Genomic DNA, 9,486 nt, shown 5'->3' with positions numbered 1-9,486 from the left:
AATTAAAAAGTCCTTCCGAAGCGGGCAACGGGATTTCGATTCCGGCGACCGACAGCTTCTTACGGGCGACCCCCAAACTCTTAAAAAAAAAACTTTTTTTTCCCCCTTTTAAGCGCCGACACTCACGAATCAAACAAGCATTCGGCGGATGTGGTTTTAAACGCCAATGAAGAAGTGGAAACAAATGCGGCCTGAATATACTGGCTGTTACAGCATTGATTATGAAAGAGGTGTATCCACATGAATAGAATGATAATTTGATTTTGTTTTTTTAATGGTTTTATCATTAAATTGATTTGGAGATCATGCTTATTTTTCCAGTTTTCTAGTGATTAGCAGATTATCTTGGTTATGTTTTTTTGTGTGGCTCTTAAAGCCTTTACATTCTGAGTTAAATAGATTTGTTGTCATTATAAGCATTCATAGTCTTGTCCAAAACTTCTAATGACCTGGGATTAAGCTTTCTGAAACATTTTCTTTGCAATCTGTATAAAGTGTCAGATGTGTTGTTTATTAGTTTACCACATTGAATTTTCTTGAGCCGTTTTTAGATAGAGGTTAATTTAGTTTTATGTCATTTTATTGATGCATCTTTTTGTTAACCGTTATGAATGGATTGATGGATGCCCATGTTAAATCAGAAAATATCAGAGGCCATTTGGGATCACTCTTATATATATATTTTTAATAAAAAAATTAATTTATTTAATTTATATTTTTAAAATTAAACCTGTTTGATATGTTATGTTTAGTTATTTTTAAAAATACTCAAAATAATTACGAGATATTTTTAAGTGTCTTTAAAAACAAGTTAATTTATTTTTTAAAAATAAAAATAAGAATATACAAAAAATGTACTAAACAAACATAAAAAATAAAAAATAAAAACAAAAGTGATCTCAAACAGGTTCTCATTATTTATTACCTAATAACTTTTCTCATCCATATGTTCTTTGGGAACTTGATTATTTGATGCAAGGTTTCACTTCCAACTTTTCTACGCCATTCTTTATTTCAATGCAGCCGCTCTTGTTCAAAGCACTATACTAGGGCCTGCATTGGGTCTTCCATTGGATAGTCAAGCTGCAAGTGAAGCTGAGAAATTTGTGCTATCATCTCTTTCAAAAATTGAATCCATTTGGCTTAAAGACGACGCAAGATTCTTATTGGGAAACCCCCAGCCATCAATTGCAGATCTCAGTCTCGTTTGTGAAATTATGCAATTTGAGGTAATTATATATTCAGCCATGATTTTAGAATATTCTGGCAGCCTTTATTTCAGATACTTGTCTGTCTGGTATAAAGTAGAATCTAGGAAATCCTTAAATAAACTTATTTAACCGGAATTTTTTTAAATCTAGCTTGAATCCTGGATAAATTTTGCAAATAGACAGCTTTGTTGGTATAATATTTCTTAACAAGCTGTATTTGCCAACTAATTATGAAAATAGTGATGACTTTCAGGTTTCCAATCTGCTTTTAAAAATGAGTCTTTGTTCTTACTTTTAATGCTTTTTCATCATAGCAGTTCTTATTTGTTGGTGCATTTACATAAATACCACAAAAATTTCTATGTATCTACATATCTAGCACTTGGACATTCATCTTTACATGCATACCACTTTAACATCATATAAAAATATCATTATCAGTATCATTTTAAAAGTGAAAGGCACATTTTCATGCATAAGTTCATGACATCAAGGTTTTATAAGTGTAAATATAGAACTCTGGGTGTTAGATATGTAAATACATAAGAATTTTGTGATATCCATGCAAATTTTCCTTTTTTTTGACATTCGTACACGTCATTATTTTAATATTTATATACTAATGCAAGTCGTAAATTCTGATATCTTGTCAAAGGCAATCAGCTGCATTATGGCTTCACAATCCTGCAAGAATTGTATACTGAAACAAAGAAGCTTGATTCAAATAGTTAAATTTTAGATGAGTACTATTATTTAAATTCTAAAACTGAAAGTGAATTACTAATGAGAGTTTCCGAAAACATATTTACTTTCAAGTTTTCTTTTGAATATTTTAATATATAGTAAAAAAATTTCTTTCTTTGCTATTGAAAGCTCTTGACTTCTCTCCATAGTTGATCTTCTGTTCTTCATGTTCAGGTTCTTCCTGACAATGATCGAGAGAGAATTTTGGGACCTTTCCTGAAGATAATGCAATGGATTGAGAATGTAAAGATTGCTACTAATCCTTATTTTGAGGAAGCACACAATATTCTTTACAGATTTAAGGCCAAGCAACGCAGCAAGCAGGTTTCTTTGGACAAACTCCCCTCAAAACTATGATGAAATCATCATTTTCTTAGGAAGATTTACATACACACTACTCAATTCCTATTTATTTGCAGATTTAACTTCTAAACTTTAATTTTTACATGTATTCTACCTTATCTATGCATGGAAAGGCATACTTTACTCTTTTAGAAGTTAAAATGATAGTATTTTTATGTGATATGAAAGATTTTGGTGGTATAGATATATAAAGTAAAATTTAGATTTTAGATATATAAATCCATAGGAATTGGGAGGTATGTATCTAAATGCCCCTTTTTTTTTTATTATGATTGTATGTTAACCATCTATGATGAGTACCATATTTGTCTTTGTTAGTCATTTAATTCATCGGGAGTTTACGGGTATTAAGAGTTCAATAGGTTGTTAAACGAGTCATCGACTGTCCCGTGACTCGATATTTGCTTCCTCTTGTAGAGCATATGGTATGAATGAACTCGACTAAAACTCTTCCTTTTGAGAATATGTACTTTCTTCTTATCATTTCAGGGTTTTATTCGAATTGCTGATGTCTTCAAATCGATATGATTCTAGGGGTGTAAGCGAGCTGAGCTTAATTTTATTCATTAACAAGTTTGCAAGTCGAGTTTATCAAGCCCTAGGCCTGAGCTCATATAGCTCCTATTAGGGGTGTAAACGAACCGAACACGAACGAACAAAGCTTGTGTTCGTGTTCGGTTCGTTTAAAATTTAGTTTATTTGAAATAAGCTCGTGTTCGTTTCTTAACGAACGAGCCGAACACGAACCGAACACGAACCGAACACGAGCTATTCGCGAACGACGAGCCAGTTTGACATCCCTAATATTAATATATAAAAATAATATTATATATTAATTATATAACTTATATTATATAAATATACAATATCTATATTAGTATATTACTACTATAGTATATTAATATATTATTATTATTATTTTATTATATATTATAATTTATAAAATTTAATGTTTTAAAATATAATAAATTTTTTATATATAATTATTTTATGATATTTTATATTTCAAACAATAACGATTCGAACACGAACGAACGCATTACTGTTCATGTTTGGTTCGTTTAACTAACCGAACGAAAAAAATTTGTTCGCGTTTGTCTCGTTTACTTATCGAACGAATCGAACACGAACTCATTGACGAACCGAACACGAACTGTTCGCGAACAACGAGCTTTTTTGACAGCCCTAGCTCCTATAATGTACAAGCTCGGGTTTAAGCTCGACCCAAATTGTCTCCTAGTTGGCTCGTGAGTTGGCTTGATTACACATTATCTCATGGCCTAAAACCCCACTATGAATCTCTCCATTCCCATTTTACTTCGGCATTTTTATGAGTTTCTTGACTTGTGGATGTCTTTGAATTGCCATTTATCATACATTCCGCAGACTGGTCTCAATGTAAATGGGCATTAACATACCAGTCTATTCCCATGTATTTACATGTAACACCCAAATTTTTTTTTTTTTACGTCTATACCACCCAAATCTTTCATATCACATAAATGATGCCAATATTTTGATTTTTAAAAAGTGAAATTCACCTTTTTCATTTCTAGGTGTAGTTTGTAAAAAAATAAAGTTTAGGTGTCATATATGTAAATACATAGGATTTGAGTGGTCTTTATGTAAATCTCCCAATGAAAAATAAATAAATTAGGAGATAATTGTGAATCTATTCATTAATTTGATATTTTAATGGTTTTCTCACATTTTTTGCAATTAAATTCATTCAAAGGTTGCAAAATTTGGTGTTTTTTGTTTTATTTTGTTGTGGATGTCTTGCGGCCAGATTATTCCTTTCGGTCTGTACTAAATTTATAATTTTGTTTTTAATTCAAAAATTTACATACATACCATATCTAACATCTAAAATTTCATATTTACATTTTAACTCATTGAGTTTAGCTCGCGAGCCACTTATTGAGTCAAACTCCAGTTGGTTCGCATGTCCGCATAGCTCGTTGGTTGCACCATTAAACAGTAATGTCATCACCCATTAACCTTCGGTAGACATTGATCATTATCATTCATCTGTCATTATCCAATCATTGTCATTACATGAAAAAAAAAAAAATTATACAAGGAGTTATAATGTAAAATTGTATTCGAATTTTAATCATAATGTGTCACGTGTACGATCCGATTCTGTCATGCATTAAATTATTTAGTTTTTTTTTTCTTCAATAGTGTTGGACCGTACACGTGGCATATTATGGTTGGAATCATGATGCAGTTTACATCAGGACTCATGATTTAATATTTTATCCATTACATGGATATCAATATCACCAATTCACCTCTTTTTTTTTTTAATTCTATCACCGAATCACTATTGATTGTCAACCATCGTTCTTCGATTTTCATCGCTACAATCATATAAGATTGAATTTATGCGATGTCATTTGTAATCTCGTCCTCTCTAATTAAGAAGAAGGATGGATATTTGCAATCATTCTTAATATAATATATCATTAAAGCCAATGAGTTTTATCTTTTATTAATTATCATTTAAAAATTTTGTTCCTTTTCATATTTTTTCTATTTATTTTTTAATTATTTTAATAAAATAATATTTCACATTATTCTAATTTTTGAAGAATAATTTCCGGATTTTTAATTGAAAAAAAAAAAAAAATTATAAAGACGGCCGTCACACGTACAGTCCGCGTGACCAAATCAGCCAAATTGAGCCACTCCAATATCACCATTCTCGTGCCCGGTCATGGCTGAAAACAAGCCGCCGGCGTGGGCCCCACCGAAATGCCGTACGTGCTGGTGGACCCCACCTCCTAATAAACAAAATACCTAAAATATATATATAAGATAATAAAAATGCAATGTAATTATTATTAATGAGAAGATGATTTGCATACATGTCACTAGCTGTTCGTGTTCGGTTCGTCAATGAGTTCTTGTTCATTCGTTCAATAAGTAAACGAGACGAACGTGAATAAATTTTTTTCGTTCGGTTAGTTAAATGAACCAAACGCGAACAGTGATGTGTTCGTTTGTGTTCGAATCGTTATTGTTCAAGATATAAAATAAGTATGTAAATTTTATAAATTATAATATATAATAAATTAATAATAATAATATTATTAATATATTATATTAGTAATATACTAATATAGATATTATATATTTATATAATATAAATTAGATAATTAATATAATATATTATTTATATATATTAATATTAGTGATCTCAAACTAGATTGACGTTCATGAACAACTCGCGTTGGGCTTGTTCGTTAAGAAACGAACACGAATAGTGACTTCACGATTAATTTCGAACACGAGCTTATTTCAAACAATCTAAATTTCAAACGAACCGAACACGAACACAAGCTCTGTTTGTTTACACCCCTACATACCACCTAATTTTTATGCATTTACATATTTAACGCCTAAATTTTAATTTATATATATTTATGCTCCTTTACCTTTACTTATATATGATTTATATATGATTTAGTGATATTTTTACATGATATGTAATATTTGTGCGGTATAAATATAAATAGTAGAGTTGATGTATTGAATATGTAAATATATAAGAATTATATGGGATTTATATAAATGCCTCTCAATAACAAAAGTCTCAATAATTATTATTTTTTAATTAAATTATGACTACATAATCTTATATAATGTAAAAAATCAATTTTTTTAAATTGAAATATAAGCTTTAATATTGTTTTTTTGGGAAAATGAAGCATAATTAATCACAAAGAAATGCACACCGCACGAGCAAGGTCTTGAACTTAGAAACTCTTGGTTGAACTACAATGTTTTCAACTACTAAACTTAGATGACTTGCATAAATAAACTTATATATACTACAATAAAATATGCAAATCAATTTATATCTGAGTAATTTACATACGTGTACCACAATTCTTATATGTCTATATTTTTGATGGTTAAACTAAGATATCTTGTATGCGTTTAGGGCAGCTTGTGTGTTTCAAGATAAGCAGCTTATCATGAAACGCGGCACGCGGGTCGACCAGGGGGTTCAATGGTACCGCAGCGTTTTCGAAAACGTCCCCGCACTTCTAAGCTACCCCAGACGGGCCCTTAATCTTTAATATTACGTTAAAAATTGTTATTGCATAGTTTTTAAAAGTGAAATACACCTTCTTACACATAAATTTATGACACAAAATTGTTATAAATATAAATATTAAAATTTTGGTATCAAATATTACGTTAAAAATTGAAATACACCTTCTTACACTTCTAGTTGTATTTTTATTTTATATAAAGTTATATAGAGTTATCATTTTATTTATAGATAATAATTTATAAGGGGCATTTATATGCATGACACACAATTCTTATATGTTTAACTATCTTATATATCTTATTATTAGCTTTTAAATGATGAAATACATCATTTTGTTCAGAGTTATATGACACTAAATTGTTATAAATGTAAATTAATTGTGTGGTATCTAAATAATTTTTCTATATAAAAATTTAATGAATTTACTTTACAATTAATTTATTATAAGTATTAATTTAATGTTTATGAATTATATTAATCCAAAAATAAATTTAATAAATTCAACATTTATTTTTAATTTTTATTATAAATTGTTGTAATATATAGCTTTTTTTAAAAATATCAAAATATCCTACTCTAATTTGTTATAAACTAGGTAAATATTTATTTTTTAAAATCTATCCACATACATTAAATTTAAGATATAATATTTTTAATGGGCATTTACAAATATACCGAACAATTCTTACTTATTCACATGTCTAAGACCTAATTCTTCATAATCACATTCATATCACTCCAATATTTAATATCACATCAAAACTATTACTTTTTAATAGTGAATACACATTTTCATGCAGATATTTATGATACCAAAATACTACAAATATAAATACTAAAACTAAGGTATAAGCAGGGCTGTCAAAACGGCTTGTTGTTCGCGAACAGCTCGTGTTCGGCTTGTTAAGAAGCTTGTGCTCGGCTCATTCACTAAGTTAATGAGCTGAACACGAACAACACGAACAATATTTGTTCGTTCGTGTTCTGCTCGTTTTGGCTCGAAATACTACTAATCAATTATATATATATATATATCTATGATGAGTAGTAATTTTAAAAATTTTAATTGACTACAAAGCTATAAAGATTTATAATCAATTAAAAGTATTTATGAATAAAATAGAATAAAAATTATTAAATTAGATTCAAATGATGTTTTAAATCTTGCCTCAATCTTTAACATCTTATGGCTATGTGATTAGGGTTCTCAAAACGACTATTTCTTCGTGAACGGCTCGTGTTCGGCTCGCTAAGCAAACAGATTGAATATAAACACACTTTTTTAGCTCCAAATATAAACGAGCCTAACACGAGCGAGTCAGCTCGTTTACACCCCTAGGTATAAGATATGTAAATACATAAGAGTTATGCCAAAATATTATTAAACATTATTAATCACCATCTTCATACAATGAAGAAATCTTCTATGAAAATATTAAAATGATCTCAAATAATAATTAATATTTCTTTATTAAAATTAATAAAACATTTCCCCCATAAATAACCCGCCCATTGTGCCCCTTCGCCAATCCTTGACCTCCCCACCCTTCCCTTCAATGGAGTTCGCCGCCGGCGAACCGTCCCCGCCGTCCGATTCTGACCACCGCCGTCTCCGCCGCATGATCTCGAATCGCGAATCCGCTCGCCGCTCCCGAATGCGAAAGCAACGTCATCTCGAAGACCTTCGCAGTCGCGTCGGTCGCCTCCGTCTCGAAAATCACGCTCTTTCAGACAAAATCGCCACGTTATCCGGCGTTTTCGTCGTCCTCCATTGCAATAACGAACTTCTCCGATCGGAATCCGCCGCACTCCGCCGTCGGCTTTCCGACATCCGTCGTATCCTATTTCTCCGGCAACTACAGCACCTCTCATCGCCGCTGCCGCCACCGGCTCCGGCCATCTCGTCGTCGCCGGCCGCCACCACTGAGACGGAGGGATGATTGCCGGCAAAGATGAAATCATGGATTCTATGCTTTGATCGACATTTCGGTAGGGAAAAAAAAGGTTTTTTTTTTCTTTGTTTAATTTTAATTCTTTAATTTGTAAGGTTATAAAGGTATTTATAAAATTGTTTTTGAGATATTTTGGGTATGTATATAGTTTCATAATTACAAATTCAATGGCTCTTTATGGTGATGGGCTCATTTGGACCATTTTTAATATTTGCATTCAATTTTGATTTCTTAAATGCAATTATTTATTTATGCATGATCTAATGCGGAAAAATATTACATCAGGACTGTTAACGTAGAGCTACGTTCGGATTGAAATATTCAATTCTGTTATGAGAATATTTCATCTGTGTTATTTGTAAAAAAAATGTGTTATTCGAGTATTATATGATGTTATTTGATTATTTTGAAGTGTTATTTGAATATTTCTCTGTTTTACTTGATTTGAGACTATGTTATTTGACATATTCCTCGTGTTATTTCAATTTTCACCATGTTATTGGAATAACACAATCCCAAATCAGGTAATGCGGGGAATATTCCAATATATTCCAATAACACTTCAGTCAGCCCCAAATCAAGTAACCCGATGAAATATTCCAATAACACCGTAAAATAATCGAATAACATCATATAATACTCGAATAACACATCATTTTTACAAATAACGCAGATGAAATATTCCCGTAACACAACTGAATATTCCAATCCGAACGTAACTTTACGTTAGGAGTCGTGATGTAATATTTTTCCATCTAATGCATACCACTCAAGTCTTATGTATTTATATGTCTAATACTTAAATTTCAATATTTATGTATATGCCATCTTGTTAAAGCATGAAAATGTGTATTTCAGTTTTTAAAAGATAAAATAGTAATATTTTTAATGTGTTAAGAGAGATTTAGTTGGTATCTTTGTAAACATTAATGTTTAGGTAATAGATATGTAAATACATATGAATGGGGAGGAATTATGTAAATTTGTTTTGGGGTGAATTTTATTAAATTTGCTTTGAGATGCATGAATGGATTGTAAACTAATGCTTTTAATCTACATGATTTGTTAAATTCTTAAAACTTAATAGTTTGGTTGCATCTCACTCAAAACATAAGGTTTTAGATAAATATAAATATATATATATATA

At 30.4% G+C, this 9,486-nt stretch overlaps 2 protein-coding genes across 2 annotated transcripts in view; both read left to right on the top strand.

Annotated features, from left to right (window-relative positions):
* The window catches only part of LOC110023848 (glutathione S-transferase T1-like), a 34,840-nt gene extending 32,352 nt beyond the window's left edge, over positions 1-2,488 (top strand). Inside the window, exons 6-7 of the mRNA XM_020723460.1 lie at positions 1,024-1,229; positions 2,130-2,488. Coding sequence (XP_020579119.1) covers positions 1,024-1,229; positions 2,130-2,312 — 389 coding nt within the window. The 3' untranslated portion in view covers positions 2,313-2,488. The remainder of the gene's footprint in view (positions 1-1,023; positions 1,230-2,129) is intronic.
* Positions 2,489-7,899: 5,411 nt separating this feature from the next.
* Positions 7,900-8,393, top strand: LOC110023886 (bZIP transcription factor 2-like). The gene has a single exon (XM_020723523.1). The coding sequence runs from the start codon at positions 7,944-7,946 to the stop codon at positions 8,325-8,327; it is 384 nt and encodes a 127-aa protein (XP_020579182.1). The 5' UTR covers positions 7,900-7,943; the 3' UTR covers positions 8,328-8,393.
* Positions 8,394-9,486: the final 1,093 nt, after the last annotated feature.

The sequence above is a fragment of the Phalaenopsis equestris genome, unplaced genomic scaffold, assembly GCF_001263595.1.
Source record: "Phalaenopsis equestris unplaced genomic scaffold, ASM126359v1 Scaffold000233, whole genome shotgun sequence".
NCBI classification, from domain to species: Eukaryota; Viridiplantae; Streptophyta; class Magnoliopsida; order Asparagales; family Orchidaceae; genus Phalaenopsis; species Phalaenopsis equestris.
The sequence above is the reverse complement of the archived record's forward strand: the minus strand, read 5'-3'. Positions and strand labels throughout refer to the sequence as shown.

What these genes read in the sequence shown, in the direction of transcription:
- LOC110023886 (XM_020723523.1), top strand. Translation starts at nt 7,944, where the DNA reads ATGGAGTTCGCCGCCGGCGAACCGTCCCCGCCGTCCGATTCTGACCAC.